The sequence below is a fragment of the Chiloscyllium punctatum genome, chromosome 32, assembly GCF_047496795.1.
Source record: "Chiloscyllium punctatum isolate Juve2018m chromosome 32, sChiPun1.3, whole genome shotgun sequence".
Classification (NCBI taxonomy): Eukaryota; Metazoa; Chordata; class Chondrichthyes; order Orectolobiformes; family Hemiscylliidae; genus Chiloscyllium; species Chiloscyllium punctatum.
Window position 1 is genome coordinate 56,734,359 of NC_092770.1, and position 17,143 is coordinate 56,751,501.

The window sequence follows — 17,143 nt, forward strand, 5'->3', positions numbered from 1 at the left end:
TGTCTTGTATGAACACATGTCAGATTCTGACAACTAGTGAGTGTGGAGAACATTTTTATCTTCCAAGGTTGTGTTTCACCGCCCCCCCCCTCCTCCTCTTCTGAAAATTCCAATTCTTCCTGGTATATAGTTTGAAGAATGCTTGGATGGCCATTCTTGTGGAACTTAAATATCTAAAGCATTGTGAAATGTCTTACTAAAACAGGCTACTTGAGCCAACCGGTCCATATTGAGGTTTGTATTCTGTCAGTCTCCTCCACTTGTCACCTTATCAATCAAGCATGTCTTTGCATTAGAGGCAGTTTCGAGAAGGTTCACTAGATTCTTCCCAGAGATTAAAGGCTTCTAAGGAGAGATTGAGCAGTTTCGGCCAACTTGCACGTATTTAGAAGATATGGGGAATTTAATTGCGCTTACAAAATGCTAAAGCAGATTGACAAAGTTGGTGTAAGAGTGGGTGTTGCTGCTTGTAGAGCAATCTAGAATGAGAGGTCATAGTTTTGGGCAAAGGGATGGCAAATTTAAAACTAAGGTGAGGTGGAATTGCTTCTATCAAAGGGTTGTGAATCTGTGGGTACTGAATAAACTTGAGATAGATGGGCAATTTCTTTTATTAGTAATGGATTAAAGGCTTCTCGGGTGTAGGGAGAAGTTGTCGAAGATGCTATCAGCCAAGATCTTTCGGAATGGCAAAGCAGAATAGAGGGGTTAAATTGCTGCCTCCTGCACTGAGTTCTTATGTTGCTATCATTGTGACTCATGACTCCTGCTTCCAAAACCAAACCCCAAATTTGAAATGCTAACTTTATTTTAAAAAAAATCATTCTTGGGATGTGGGCGTTGCTGGACTAGCATTTATTGCCCATCTCTAGTAGTCCTTGAGAAGGTGGTGGTGAGCTGCTGTCTTGAACCACTGCAGGCATTATGTTGTAGGCAGACCCACAATGCCATTCGGGCCTTCCAGGATTTTGAGCCAGTAGCAGTGAAGGAATGGCGCTGTGTGTCAGAGTGGTAAGTGGCATAGCGTGGATCTTGCAGGGAGTGGTGTCCCCATGTCTCTGTTACCCCTTGTCCTTGTAGGTGAAAGTAGTTGTGTGCTTAGAAGGTGCTGTATGAGGATCTTTGGTGAATTCCTGCAGTGCATCTTGTATATAGTATAAACTGCTGCTACTGAGTAGTGATGGAGGGAGTGGAAATTTCTGGATGTAGTGCCAATGAAGCAGACTGCTTTGACCTGAATGGTGTCAAGCTTCTTGAGTATTGTTGGAGCTGGATCCAGGCAAGAAGAGAGTGTTCTGCCGCACTCTTGACTTGTACTTTGTGGATGGTGGACAGGCTGAGGGGAGTCAGGCGGTGAGTTATAGTATTCCAAGCCTCTGAACTGCTCTTGCAGCTACTGTATTTATGTGGTGAGTCTAGTTGAGTTTCTGGTCAATGGTAACTCTGAGGTTGTTGATAATGGGGGTTTCAGGGATACATTTGAATGTCAAAGGGCACCAATTAAATTGGCTTTCATAGATGATCATTGCCTGATATAAGTGTGACATGAATGACATGGATATTGTCCAGATCCTGTTCCCTTTGAACATGGACTGTTTCATTTTCGAAGAGTGGTGAAATGGAGCTGAACGTTGTACTCATCAACAAGCAGCCCCATGTCTGACCTTATGATGGAGGAAAGGTCAATGGTGAAGCAGCTGTAGATGGTTGGGTTGAGGACACTAGCCTCAGGAACTACTGCAGTGATGTTGTCGAGCTAAGATGACTGACCTCCAACAACTACGACCATCTTCTTCTGTGCTAAGTATGCTTCCAACCAGTGGAAAGTTTGTTTTCTGATACCCATTGATTCCAGTCTTGCCTAGGCTGCTTGATGCTACACTCTGTCAAATACAGACTTGATGTCAAAGTGCCGTCACTGTCGCCCCATCTTTGGAATTCTGCTCTTTTCTCCATGTTTGAAGCCAGTTATAATGAGGTCAGGAGCTGAGTGGTTCTGGTCAAACTCAAACTGGGTGAAACTGAGCAGTTTATTGCTGAGCAACTGTTGCTTAATAGCCCTGTTGATGACACCTTCTGTTACTTTACTGGTCACTGATAGCAGACCGATAGAGTGGTAATTGGCTGGATTGGATTTGTCCTTTTTATGTAGAAGACATACCTGGACAATTTTCCACATTGTTGGGTAGATGGTAGGTTGTAGCTGGATTGGAGGAGCTTGACTAGGGAGTGCCACGTTCTGGAGCACAAGCTTTAGTACTATTGTCAGAATGTTGTCAGGGCGCATAGTCTTTCCACTCTGCAGTGCCTCCAACTGTTTCTTGATGTCAGGTGGAGTGAATCAAATTGCCTGAAGACTGGTACCTGTGAATCAGAAGACTGCTTCAGTCTTTACTTTTGCAGTATTGCTTTAGTCTCTTCCATCACTGAAGATGGGGATATTTGTGGAGCTGATTCCTCCAATGAGTTGTTTAATTGTCCACCACCATTCATGACTGGCGAGTGGTCAGAGACAGGAGGGTGTGGCTGTGAGTGACTGGAGGCACTGGAGAGTGCAAAGGCTATGGGCCCTGACAGCATTCTGACAATAGTACTGAAGACTTGTGCTCCAGAATGTGGCACCCTCCTAGTGCAGCTCTCCAATCCAGTTACAATCTACCATCACCCAACAATGTCCAAAGATGTGCAGGTTAGGCGAATTGGCCATGCTAAATTGCCCATAATATTCAGGTATATGTCGGCCAGGTGCATTAGTTAGGGGAAATGTTGAGTAATAGGGTAAGGGAATGGGTCATGGGTGGGATACTCTGGGGGTGGGTCAGTGTTGACTTGTTGGGCCAAATGGCCTGTTTCCACACTGTAGGGATACTATGATTCTATGAATGTGGAAAGTTGTCCATGTACTGAGCCAATTACTGCTCCATCAGACTGCTCTCAATCATCAGTAAAATAACAGAAGGTGTCAAGAAAAGTGTTATCAAGCAACAGCTCCTCACATCAGGGAGCCTGAACAGCAAGCAATGGAACATTTCAGGGAACACCTCTGGGACAGTCACTCAATATTCCTACCCTCCCCGAAGTTGACCACTTCAACTCCGCCTCCCCCTCCACCAAGGACACCACCATGTTCCCCTCCAAACCACTCAGTACCCTGACTTGGAAATATACTGCTGTTCCTTCACAGTCGTTGGGTCAAGAGTATAAGGCTCCCTTTAGAGCAAAAGAGAGACAGAAGTGGACATTGGGCTGCTGGAAAATGGCACTGGAGAGATAGTAGTGGGGATCAAGGAAGTTGCTGAGGAACTGAGTAATTAGTTCGTATCAGTCTTCATAGTAGAATACATGAGTAATTTCCCAACAATTCAGGATAGGCCATCAGCAAGGAGAAGCTGCTAGAAAAACTGAATGGCCTGAAGATGGATAAATCACCTGGACCAGATGGACTACACCTCAGAATTCTAAGGGCGATAGCTGAAGTGGAGGCGTTAGTGGTGATCTTTCAGGAATAACTTGAATCAGGGAGGGTCACAGAGGACTGGAAAATCACTAACGAGGCACCCTTATTTAAAAAGGGACCAAGGCAAAAGATGGAAAATTGCAGACTAACCAGCCTAACCTTGGTCGTGGGTAAGATCCTGGAATTCATTGTAAAGGATGAGACTTCTGAATACTTGGAAGTGTGTGGTAAAATTGGACAAAGTCAGCCGGTTTCATCAAGGGGAGGTGATGCTTGACAAAACTACTAGAATTCTTTGGTCTAACCTGCTCATTTCATCCCCAAAGAGAGCCAACTGATGTTACCTGCCTGTACTTCAAGAAGGCATTTGACAAGGGGCCAAGCAGGGTGCTATTGATGAAGATAAGGGCCCATGGTGCTAGAGGCAATGTGCTAGCATGGATAGACGCTTGGTTTTCTGGCAGGGAAGAGAGAGTGTGGATAAAAGGGCCCTTTGCAGGATGGCAGCTGGTGACAAGTGTTTATTTAAAATTCATTTGTGAGACTTAGGCATCAGTATTGATAACCCATTCCTATTTGCCTTTGGGAAGGTGATGGTGAGCTGCCATCTTGAATCCCTGCAGTCCACTTGCTGTTGGTTAACCCACAATGCTGGTAGGGAGGGTATTCCAGGTTCTTGACCCAACTATTGCAGTATATTTCCAAGTCAGGGTGCTGAGTGGCTTGGAGAGGAACTTGCGGGTGGTGGTGTTCCTAAGTACCTGCTGCCCTCTTCCTTCTAAGTAGAAGTGGTCATGGGGTTGCAAGGTCCCGTCGAAGGACCTTTGGTGAATTTCTGCAGTGAATCTTGTAGATAGTACACACTGCTCCTACTGAGTGCTGATGGTGAAGGGATTGAATGTTTGTAGATATGGTGCTAATCGAGCAGGTTGCTTGTCCTGGATGGTGTCAAGCTGCTTGTGTTGGAGCCAAACCCATCCAGGCAAGTGGGGAGTATTCCATCACACTCCTGATTTGTGCCTCGTAGATGGTGGATAGACTTTGGGGTATCAGGAAGTGAGTTACTTGTCGCAGTATCCCTAGTGTCTGACCTGCTTTTGTAGCCACTGTTTATGTGGTGAGTCCAGTTGAGTTTCTGGTCAATGGCAATCCTAAGGATGTTGATCATGGGGGGTTCAGCGATGTTAATACCATTGACTGTCAAGAAGCAGTGTTTAGTGTCTCTCATTGGTGATGGTCATTGTGTGGCATGAATGTTACTTGCCACTTGTTGGCCAAAGTCTGGATATTGTTCAGGTCTTGTTGCATTTGAGCACTGACTGTTTCATTATCTGAGGAGCTGCGAATGGTGCTGAGCACTGCGCAATGATCGGTGAACATCCCCACTTCTCACCTTAAGACAGAGGGAAGGTCATTGAAGCAGCTGAAGATTGCTGGGCCTAGTACACTAACCTGAGGGACTCCTGCAGAGATGTCCTGGAGCTGAGATGACTGACCCTCCACAACCATCTTCCTTTGTGCCAGGTATGACTCTAACCAGTGGAGTGTTTGCACCCGATACCCATTGATTCCAATTTTGCCAGGACTCCTTGATGCTATACTTGGTCAAATGTTGCCTTGATGTCAAGGGTTGTCACTCACTTCAACTCTGGAATTCAGCTCTTTTGTCCATCCTTGAACCAAGGCTGTAATGAGAGCAGGAGCTGAGTGACCCTGAATGATGGCATGGAGGATGGGTTAGTAAAGTTGTGGATCTCACGAAGGTCAGTAGAGTTGTGGATTGTGACAAAGGATGTTGAAGGTTACAGAGAGACATAGATAAGCTACAGAGCTTGTCTGAGAGGTGACAAATGGCGTTTAATGCGGAAAAGTGTGAGGTGATTCACTTTTTGGAAGGAGTAATAGGAATGCAGAGTACTGGGCTAATGGTAAGATTCTTAGTAGTGTAGATGAGCAGAGAGATCTCTGTCCATGTCCATAGATCCCTCAAAGTTGCCACCCAGGTTGATCGGGCTGTTAAGAAGGCATATGGTGTGTTAGCTTTTATTAGTCAAGGGATTGAGTTTTGGAGCCATGAGGTCATGCTGCGGCTGTACGAAACTCTGGTGCAGCCGCACTTGGAGTATTGCGTACAGTTCTGGTCATCGCATTATAGAAAGGATGTGGAAGCTTTGGAAAGGGTTCAGAGAAGATTTACTAGGATGTTGCTTGGTATGGAAGGAAGGTCTTAAGATGAAAGGCTGAGGGAACGGAGGCTGTTTTCATTGGAGAGAATAAGGTTGCGAGGTGACTTAATTGAGACATACAATCACAGGGTTAGATAGAGTGGACAGTGAGAACTTTTTTCCTCAGATGGTAAAGGCTAACATGAGGTGACATTGCTTCAAATTGAGGGGTGGTAGCTTTAGGACAAATATCCTGTAGATTCTTTACTCAGAGTAGTAGGGGTGTGGAACGGCCTGCCTGCAACAGTCGTGGACTCCCGACGTTGAGGCATTTAAATGGGCATTTGACATACATAAGGATAATAATGGAATGGTGTAGGTTAGATGGGCATCAGATTAATTTCACAGGTCAGCACAACACCGAGGGCTGAAGGACCTGTACTGCACTGTAACATTCTACATTCTATGTATGTAAAATGCAAATGTGTAGGTTAGATGGGCTTCAAATTGATATCACAGGTCGGTGCAGCATCAAGGGCTGAAGGGACTGTACTGCGCTGTAATGTTCTATGTTCTATGAAACCCAAACTGAGCGTCAGTGAGCAGGTGGTGCTTGATTGCACTGTTGATGACCCCTTCCATCATTGTACTGTTGATGGAGAGGAGATTGATTGATTGGGTGGTAATTGGCCAGGTTGGATTTGTCCTGCTTTTTGTGTACAGGATATACCTAGGGAATTTTCACATTGTCAGGTAGATGCCAGTGTTGTAACTGTACTGTTGGCTAGCTGGGGGAACAAGTTCTGGAGCACACGACTTCAGTACAATAGCCGGAGGGCTCAGTGTTGGGACTACAACTTTTCATTTTAAACATAAAAGATCTAGGTGAAGGTACTGAGGGCTGTCTGGCTAAGTTTACAGATGGTACAAAGATAGGTAGAGGGACAGGTGGCATTGAGGAGGTGAGGAGGCTGCAGAAAGATTTGGACAGGTTAGGAGAGTGGGCAAAGAAGTGGCAGATGGAGTAAATCTTGGGAAAGTGTGAGGTCATGCACTTTGGTAAGAAGCATAGTAACATAGACTATTTTCTAACTGGGGAGAAATTCAGAATTCTGAAGTACAAAGAGACTTGGGAGTTCCAGTCCAGGATTCTCTCAAGGTAAACTTGCAGGTTGAGTCAATAGTTAGGAAATCAAATGCAATGATGGCATTTATTTTGAGAGGGCTAGAATATAAAACCAGGAATGTACTTCTGAGTCTCTAAAAGGCTCTGGTCAGACCATATTTAGAGTATTGTGCACAGTGTTGGGCTCATATCACAGGAAGAATGTGCTGGCCCTGGATCGTGTTCAGAGGACGTTCATGATAGTGTTTGAGAACTCTGGATGAGAGGGGATCTAATTGAAACTTACAGAATACTGAATGGCCTAGACAGAGTGGGCGTTGGGAAGATGTTTCCATTGGTAGGAGAGACTAGGACCTGAGGGCACAGCCTTCAAGGAAAGGGAAGACTTTTCAGAACGGACAAAGGGAGAAACCTCTTCAGCCAGAGAATGATGAATCTATGGAATTCACTGTTACAGAACACTGTAGAGGCCAGGTCATTGGATGTATTTAAGAATGAGATAGATAGGTTCTTGATTGTCAAGGGGATCAAGGCTGACTGGGAGAAGGAAGGGGAATGAGGATGAAAAACGTATCAGCCATGATTGAATGGTGGAGCAGACTAGATGGGCAGAATGACCTAATTTCTGTTCCTATGTCTTATAGTCTTAAGGATTGCTGAGTTCAAGTCTTATCAGTTTGTTGTGGGTTCACTTAGCTTTATCTATCACTTGCTGTTTGTGCTGTTTTGCATGTAAATTGTCCTGTTTGGCAGTTTCACTAGGTTGACACTCCACCTTCAGGTATGCCTGGCCCTGTTCATGGCTTGCCCTCTTGCGCTCTCCACTGAACCAGAGTTGATCCCCTGGGTTGAATGATGGACATGCAAGGTCATGAGGTTGCAGATTGTGTTGGAGTACAATTCTGCTGCTCATGATGACCCACAGAGCCTCATGAATGCCCATTCTGGAATTGATGAATTCCAGAATTGCCCCCAGATGTTTGTGAGGAGGACTTTGCAGGATTTTCAGGATTTCTTGTCTGATTCTGAGTTTCACTCAGGATCTGTTCAAATTCTGTCCTATTTAGCATGGTGACAGCTGCACAATGTGATGGAGTATTCTCAGCACGAAAGCAGGACTTCATCGGAACCACTGTGGTGGTCACTTTTAGTGCTACTATCATTGGCAGATGCGTCTGCAGTCAACAGATTGGTAAGGTTGAGGTGAAGTATGTTTTGCCCTCTTGGTTCCCTCCCCACCTGCTACACACCCAGTCTAGCAGCTATATCCTTTAGTACCAGACCAGCTCGAATCGACGTACTGCTGCCAAGCCACTTGTCTTGGTGGACATTAAAATCCCTCAACCAAAGCACGTGCTGCGCCCTTGCCACCCTCTGCTTCCTCCAGATGTTCAATGTGGTAGAGTACTGATTCATCAGTGAACAGAGGACAGAATGTGCTAACTTGTAGAAGGTTTCCTTGCCCACGTTTAACCTGAAGCCATGAAATTTCATGGGATCTGGAGTCAATCTTGAGGACACCCAGGGTAACTCCCACACTACGGCATAACACTGTGCCACCATCTTTGCTGGGTCTATCCTGTCACTGGACAGGACATATTCAAGAATGGTAATGGTGATAGTGTCTGGGACATTGTAAGGTATGCTTTGATGTGTCTGTGTCAGTTCTTGCCTAGTCTGAGAGACAGCTCTCCCAATTTTGGCACTCGCCCCCAGATGTTTGTGAGGAGGACTTTGCAGGATTTTCAGGATTTCTTGTCTGATTCTGAGTTTCACTCAGGATAAAATCAAGCCCTCGGAGAGGTTCGGGGAGAATAATTATAAGTCTGCTTTAGAACAAGGACTTTTGGTACATGAAGAAACAAAAGGAAGAAGACTTTGTTCTCTTTAGAGCAGAGGGATTAAATGTGCAGGCTTTTGGTCATGTGGGTACAGAAATTGTGTTTCCTTTTAAAGGGGTGTGTATAACTGGAGGTCATCATTATAAGGTAGTTACCAATACACCCAATAGGAAATTCAGGAAAGCACTTGTGTATTTGAAAGAACGATGAGAGTGTGGAACTTGTTGCCAAAAAGGGAGTGGTTGAAGTGATCAGCGTACATGTATTTAAGGAGAAGCTAGACAAGTAAAAAGGAGAGGTGAGTCACACTGCCTGATTATGTACATAGAATCAGGAGGAGGCAGTTCAGCCCCTCTGCACTGTCCTGCCACTTTATCAGATCATTGCTAATCTGTGGCTTAACTCCATACGCATGCCTTTGGCTCATACCTTTTATATTTTTGCTTTAATAAACATTCCCTAACTGAGCCATTTAACTTAACTTTTTGACAGGATTATTGGCTAGACCAGCATGTATTGTCCAGAGTGTAGTTTAGGGTAAACTATATTGTAAGGTAGATCTGAAGTTGCATGTCAGAGCAAGAATCAAGATTTGTCAGAGTAGGATTCAAACTCCTGTCCCTGCAACAACAGCCTGAGGTTCTAAATTGGTAGTCTATTTACTTTGCCATTATGCCACCACCACCTCCATAATCAAACCAGGTTTGTGAGGATTGTGTTGAATTATTGAAGAGATTTAATGTGAGTTCCACACAGTAAGGGAACAGCAACTTTAAACGAGTTGATGTTCTCCTTGTCTTCACTCTGGAGAAGGAGGATACAAAAACTGAATTCAGGGAGAGGAATTGGAGTTCTTGAGCAAGTTGATGTAGTGTGTGAAATAATGGAGTTTTGGTGGACTTGAAGTGGACAGATATCCAGGTCTGGGTGATTTGCATCCCAGACTTATGTGGGAGATGAGGGAGGAAATTACAGTCTCTGATCCAAGTTTCTAAATCGTCTCTGGCCACAGGGGCGATGCCAAAGGACTGGAGGACAGCTAAAGTGGTTCTGCTTTGCAAGAAGGATGGTAGAGCATCGACCATGGAACTACAGACCACCAAGTCTGATGTCATTGGTTGGGAGAGTATTGGAGAAAGTTCTGAAAGATCTTTCAGGGATTGTAAAGTGGCTCTGTAGGAGGGAGGCAAAAAAACTCATCATTTTTTTTGAGCTGACCAAGTGCAATTGATTTTTTTAATGGATTTTACCAAAACCTTTGACAAATCCCCACATGGAAATCTGATGAAGAATATGGGATCACATGGGATCCAGAATAACTTGGCAAGTTAGGTTCAGAATTGGCTAGTGACCAGCCACAGAGTGGTGGTTGCTGATTAGTTTGTTTGTCTGGCTAAGGGTGTACCACAGAGGTTCGTACAGGTCCCATTATTGCTTGTGATAAATGAAACAGGTGGGAAGATGGAGAGGTTGGGGGGAAAATGACTAAACTTGTTGATGACTTGAAGATTATCTGGGTTATTAATTGTGAGGAAGTATTGAGTTACAGAAAACAGATTTGTTGGATCAGCGGCAATGGAATTTCATCCTGATAAATGTGAGGCGATGCACCTCAGAAGAAGTGATAAGACAAGGGAGTACTCAGTGAATAGCAAGACTGTAGGAAGCTTGGAGAAACAGAGGGATTTTAGGGCTGAAGATGGCAGAGCAGATTATTAGGGAAATTGTGAAGGCATAAATGGACACTTTTTATCAGTCTAGTCATAGATTATAAGAGCAGGGAGGTTATGTTAGAGCTGTGCAGAACATCAACTTGGCAACAGCTAGAGTACTGTATGTAGTTGTCGTCACCACACAGTAAGAGGAATGTGACTGCATTGAAGGGGGTGCAGAAAACATTCAGGATGTTGCCTGGGATGGATCACTTCAGCTAAGAGGGACTGAATAAACTGGGGTTGTCCTCTTTGGAGGAGAGAAGGTTGAAGGGTGACCTCATTGACTTGTGTAAGATTATAAGGGACATAAACAGGGTGAATTGAAAGTAGCTGTTCCCCTTAGTTGAAGGTTCACCAACAAGGTGGTATCATATTAAGTTGAAGGGCAGGAGGTTTCGGTTGAATTTGAGGAAAGTGTTTTTTTTTTCACCAGAGCATTGTGGGAATCTGGAATGCACTGCCGAGGAGATAAAGAGAGACAGGAAACTTTGACCTCTTAAAAAGTGTATACATGGGCAGTTGAAATGTCAGAACATTCGGGGTTGTGTGCCAAGTGCTGAAAAGTGGGGTTAGTGTAGATCTGTCAGTGCAGATTCAGTGGGATGAAGGGTACCCTCAGTACTGCATGGCTCTGACTGATTCTCACTATAGATGCATTTGTTTCAATGCTATTAGGAGAAAGTGAGGACTGCAGATGCTGGAGGTCAGAGCTGAAAATGTGTTGCTGGAAAAGCGCAGCAAGTCAAGCAGCATCCAAGGAGCAGGAGAATCGATGTTTCAGGCATGAGCCCTTCTTCAGAAATGAGGAAAGTGTGCCAAGCAGGCTAAGCTAAAAGGTAGGGAGGAGGGACTTGGGGGAGGGGCGTTGGAAATGCGATAGGTAGAAGGAGGTAAAGGTGAGGGTGATAGACCGGAGTGGGGGTGGGGCGGAGAGGTCAGGAAGAAGATTGCAGGTTAGGAAGGTGGTGCTGAGTTCGAGGGTTGGGACTGAGACAAGGTGGGGGGAGGGGAAATGAGGAAACTGGAGAAATCTGAGTTCATCCCTTGTGGTTGGAGAGTTCCTAGGCGGAAGATGAGGTGCTCTTCCTCCAGCCGTCGTGTTGCTATGGTCTGGCGACGGAGGAGTCCAAGGACCTGCATGTCCTTGGTGGAGTGGGAGGGGGAGTTGAAGTGTTGAGTCACGGGGTGGTTGGGTTGGTTGGTCCGGGTGTCCCAGAGGTGTTCTCTGAAACGTTCCCCAAGTAGGCGGCCTGTCTCCCCAAAATAGAGGAGGCCACATCGGGTGCAGCGGATGCAGTAAATGATGTGTGTGAAGGTGCAGGTGAATTTGTGGCGGATATGGAAGGATCCCTTGGGGCCTTGGAAGCAGATGCTGGAGACGCCCCCCTATCAGCGTTCCGAAAAGACTACTCCCTCCATGGCTTCCTCATCAGGCCCACACCCCCCACCAACCCAAGCTCCACTCCTGGCGCCTTCCCCTGCAACCGCAAGAAATGCAAAACTTGCGCCCACACCTCCCCCCTTAATTCCCTCCAAGGCCCCAAGGGATCCTTCCATATCTGCCACAAATTCACCTGCACCTCCACACACATCATTTACTGCATCTGCTGCACCCGATGTGGCCTCCTCTATATTGGAGAGACAGGCCGCCTACTTGGGGAACGTTTCAGAGAACACCTCTGGGACACCCGGACCAACCAACCCAACCACCCCGTGATTCAACACTTCAACTCCCTCTCCCACTCCACCAAGGATATGCAGGTCCTTGGACTCCTCCATCGCGAGACCATAGCAACAGGACGGCTGGAGGAAGAGCGTCTCATCTTCCACCTAGGAACCCTCCAACCACAAGGGATGAACTCCGATTTCTCCAGTTTCCTCATTTCCCCTCCCCCCACCTTGTCTCAGTCCCAACCCTCGAACTCAGCACCACCTTCCGAACCTATGATCTTCTTCCTGACCTCTCCGCCCTCACCCCCACTCCGGCCTATTGCCCTCACCTTATCACCCTCACCTTTACCTCCTTCCACCTATCGCATTTCCAATGCCCCTCTCCCAAGTCCCTCCTCCCTACCTTTTATCTTGGCCTACTTGGCACACTTTCCTCATTCCTGAAGAAGGGCTCATGCCCGAAACGTCGATTCTCCTTTCAATGCTATTATAAATGTAACCTGCTCAGGGCATGGAGAGGAGGCAGCAAACTGGAAAGTTGTGTAGGTAGAGGGGAGAAGATGCTAGCGACAAAGTGTTTTGGGAGCATGACTCCTACAGCACATTTAGTCAGTAGCTGTGCTTAAGGATGCTGTGTTTCATGAGGCAGGTCATTAGAGCTGTACTCTTCCTTTGCACCAACCTGGAACTTCAAATTGGGGTGAGTGTGACCTTCTCAGTCATTGTGTTGGTGATCATCATTTATGCCATTCCTGGAGTAGTAGGTTTAGTCCATTTTTCCATAATGCAACGGTTGCATTCTTGTGCACTCCTGCAGTATAGAAAAACTGCGCTTTAGAAACAGTGCTTGAAGAGTTAGCGCTGTATTTGCTTTACAGTCAATACCATTTTAAAAGTTTGTTCTGTAGAAATGTGTCCCCAATTCATCAATCACATTACAGTGAATTTGCGTCAATGAAACGTGTGTTACAACAAGGATCTGTACTATATTACAGTTTGCAAGCATTTGAAGGAGCATTCTTTGCAAGTAGTGGGAACTCTTATTCTCTTATCTTGCTTTTCATCCTCTGGGAGAACAAAGTCAGATGTCAGATGTCATCCACTTCATAGGACGAGGAGAAAGATGAATAGTCACCAGTTGGGCACATGCAAAGGAGTTTGAGAGTTACAAGGAACTTCCTATTCCAAGTAATGCACCCTATTCCCCTACCAGATATCTGTATTCACAAGCAATCAGGAAAAGCCTGCAGCAAACAATGAGAAAAACCTACAACTAATCCCAAATATCCACCTTGTGTCTCATGCAATGTGCATGCGCTTGGCTGGCCTCATTCTTCTTGCCAAGTGCTCCTTCAGCTGACATTGGCTGGGTGAGACTGCAGATTCTTTTGGACCATCGTGTTTCTGCTGGAGCAGTGTGATGTTCAGAGGCCCCTTGTCCTGTAGTGGAAGCTGAGACGCTGGTTAGCAGATGTGTTGGTCTAGCAGTACTGAGTACTTCCAGGGCAAAGGATTGGCTTCAACGCATTTACTAATATTTTCCATTAAAAAATAGGATGCCTCAGTTTCTGTTCGTAGATCACTTTGTAGGAGGTGCTAAGTGGTTCTGTAAATGATCCTCCATGCTACAAAACCGTCCCACATGTCTGCCAATGCACCGTACATAATGGCATGCTTTATGATCTCCTGTATTTCACCTCAACTGAGTTCCCTGCTGCAGAAACTCTGAAAGATGTAGAGGCTGGGTGGGAAAGGAAACTGAAGATTAGCCACAAGCATTTTGAATGGCAAAACAGATGTGTGATCGATAGTATTTTTTGTTTCTTGACATTTTTTAAAAAGCAGACAGTGTGTATGAGAGGGATACATGACAAGTAAACATTCTTGTTGCATATATGTTGTAGCTTTTTTTTGTTCTATCAATGTCCTAAGCATGTATTAAACTTTGTCATGGAGTAAATCAAGGATTTTTTGATGCCTTTTGGAAATTAGAAACACCCGTTTCATTTCTTGGCTTGATCTCAACAAGGAAGAGAGGTAAATAGACTCATGATTAGTCTAGTTCACTACATGTCCAGAATAAGATAGATTCTGAAGTTAATCACTTATTAAAGCTTTTCATCATTGACTACTAAAATCTAGTTTCATTTTGTTACATTTATGCAAAGGAATTATTTCAGAAGAGATGTTACGAATCCCCAGATCTGTATTTGCACTCAATTTTACCTTGTAAATTGTCTCACCTCATTTCTCTAACTAAAATGTATCAATGCACAAAATAAATGTCAACTGCTGGCCTGTTCCATGTCTTCTGATGTCATGAGGGGCATGGAAAGGATAAAGTGACAGTCTTTTTTCAGGGTTGGAGGAGACCAGAACTAGAGGGAATTGGTTTCAGGTGAGAGGGGAAAAATTTAAAAGGGACCAAAGGGGCAACTTTTTCACTCTGAGGGTGATTGCATGTATGGAATGAGCTGCCAGAGGAAGTGGTGGAGGCTCGTACAATTGGAACATTTAAATGGCATCTGGATGGGTATATGAATAGGAAAGGTTTAGAGGATATGTGCCAAATGGTGGCAAATGGGACTAGATTAATTTAGGATATATGGTTGGCATAGATGAGTTGGATCAAAGGTTATGCATCTGTATGACTATGTAAACTTAGTGTCATCTATGTGAATATTGAAACCCCACACCCAACTAAAATATACCAAAAGCAAGCAACGGGTCCAACTCAAAGCTATTTTTTTACTATCCACAGATACTGCTGAGTTTCTCCAACATTGTTCGTTTGTTTCAGATTTCCAGCATCTGCATTTTACCTTCATTGTCCTAACAGCAGTATGGATAACCCCCAATGTGTACCTTTCTTCAGTTTCAAGCAGCCATTCACAATTACTACTATTTTTTTTCCTCTCATCAGTTTCAGCTTTGTTGACCAACTGATTTACATGGCACTTTGACGTTCCAATGTGGTTCGATAATGTCCTCTGGATAAAGGCAGCACATTTAATCCAGTGTTTGTTCTTTGGTAAAAATCTCAATCCAGATATTCAAACAGATATTTGTTGTTTACAAATCCATATTTGCTTTCCTAATTATTCTGTCTTTTGTCTAGTTGATTGTTAATTTTGTCCCAAATTATCATTGCTGAAAGCTTTCATACTACCAAACTTGTTTCTGGTTTATAGGAAATAAGTACTTGCCTGTACAAATGTAAGTAGGTATATAATGTCTGGAGTGAGCTTGAAGTTCCCTATAACCTAACCTTTAATCTTTCTTTTTCTCTCTGTCCTCTATATACACAGGCATGCAGTAAACCTCCGGAGGCATTTGGCTTTGAGCAGGCAGTCAGGGAGTACACGCTCCAAAGTTTTGGTGAGATGGCAGATAATTTCAAGTCTGACTACTTCAACATGCCAGTACATGTGAGTATCTTTTGGGTCACTGCAATGCTTCTAGCATAATTCTGACAGTGGCAGCAAGGATCCCCAAGCAAGTGAGAATCAGTGGTGGGGGAGGGGAAGGAATCTGAGGGTGAGGGAATCTCTTAATTGTTAGAAGTCATACCTAGCCGGTAGGGAGAATGGTGATGGTTGTTGGAGGTCAATCACCTCTGTGTCAGGACATCACTGCGGACATTTCTCAAGGTAGTGCTTTCACCCAGCTATTTGAAGCAGCCTCAACATTTACTTTTCCTCCATTATAATGTCAGACATAGGAATGTCTAAACATCAGCTAAAAATGTTCAACACCATTCACGACTCTTCAGATGTCCATATGCAGTACGACCTGGACAAGTTCAGGTTTGGGCTAATAAATAGCAAGTATTTTACTACACACGTGCCAGGCAATAGCCATGAACAAAGAGAATCTATCCATTGTTCCACATCATTCAATGATGTCAGCCAGACACTTAACTGAACCAGCCATGTAGGTATTGTGGCTATGTGAGCATGTCATAGGCAGGAGTTTCTGTGCCAAGTAACTTGCCTCCCCAGAGTCTGGCCACCATTTACTAGACGCTAGTTACGTGTCTGAATGTGTACAGCTTCACATTGTTCAGATTTACTTGATTTGCATCCAACCCATCACCCCAAACACTTTCTCTGTCTTCTGCTGGCACACAGTGGCTATAGATGTATTGTCTACAAGGTGAACTGGGACAACTCAAAGCTTTTGGACTGTGTCATCCAATTTCATGACCTTTACCAGCTGGAAGGAATAGGGAAACAGACATGTAGCAACTCCGACTCCTGCAAGTTCCCCTCCAAGTCACTCCTCATCCTGAATTGGAACTATTACTTACATTTTTACAAACTGTGTACAGTTCCAATTTGGAGATGCTGGTGTTGGGCTGGGGTGTAACGAAGTTAAGAATCATACAACACCAGGTTATAGTCCAAAAGGTTTAATTAGAAGCACACTAGCTTTTGGAGTGCCGCTCCTTCATCAGGTGATAGTGGAAGACACAGTTGTAAGGCACAGAATTTATCGCAAAAGGTTACAGTGTGTTGTAACTGAAATCATACATTGAAAAATACCTCGATTGTTTGTTGAGTCTTTCATCTGTTTGAATACCCTGACAGTTTCACTCCTTTCATGTGTAAATCACAAAACTTTTGTGAAACTGTCAGGGTATTCGAACAGATGAAAGACTTAACAAACATTCAAGGTATTTTTCAATGTATGATTTCAGTTACAACACACTAAACGTTTGCTACAAATTCTGTGCCTTACAACTGTGTCCTCCACAATCACCTGACGAAGGAGCGGCACTCCAAAAGCTAGTGTGCTTCCAATGAAACCTTTTGTGTTGTGATTTTTAACTTTGTGTACAGTTCCTTTGCTATCAGAGTCAGGATCTTCCTCTCTAATAGCATTATGGATGTCCTTTACCTCTATGACTTTAGCAGTTCTAGACTTACCTCTATTGTCTTTTTGAGGGCAGTTGGGAATGGACAACAAACGCTGGCCTAACCACTTGAGATTTGAGGTTATTTTGGAGTAAGTAGCCTCCTGAATTAGTCACTTAAATTTTTACCCTTGCTTTCCTTCCCTTTCTAGTTTTACTCTGGACATCAACCAAATGTTATTTGTGATTCTGTTGCAACACAGGGTGAACCCTTCTGCTAATTAAACTAAACACTCAAAGCTGACCTCACCTT

General features: G+C 44.4%; 1 protein-coding gene across 2 annotated transcripts in view; it reads left to right on the plus strand.

Moving 5' to 3' along the window:
• The window catches only part of kdm5a (lysine demethylase 5A), a 203,173-nt gene that overhangs the window by 58,454 nt on the left and 127,576 nt on the right, over positions 1–17,143 (plus strand). For both annotated transcript variants that reach the window (XM_072552438.1, XM_072552439.1), the window contains exon 9: positions 15,284–15,403. In XM_072552438.1, coding sequence (XP_072408539.1) covers positions 15,284–15,403 — 120 coding nt within the window. The remainder of the gene's footprint in view (positions 1–15,283; positions 15,404–17,143) is intronic.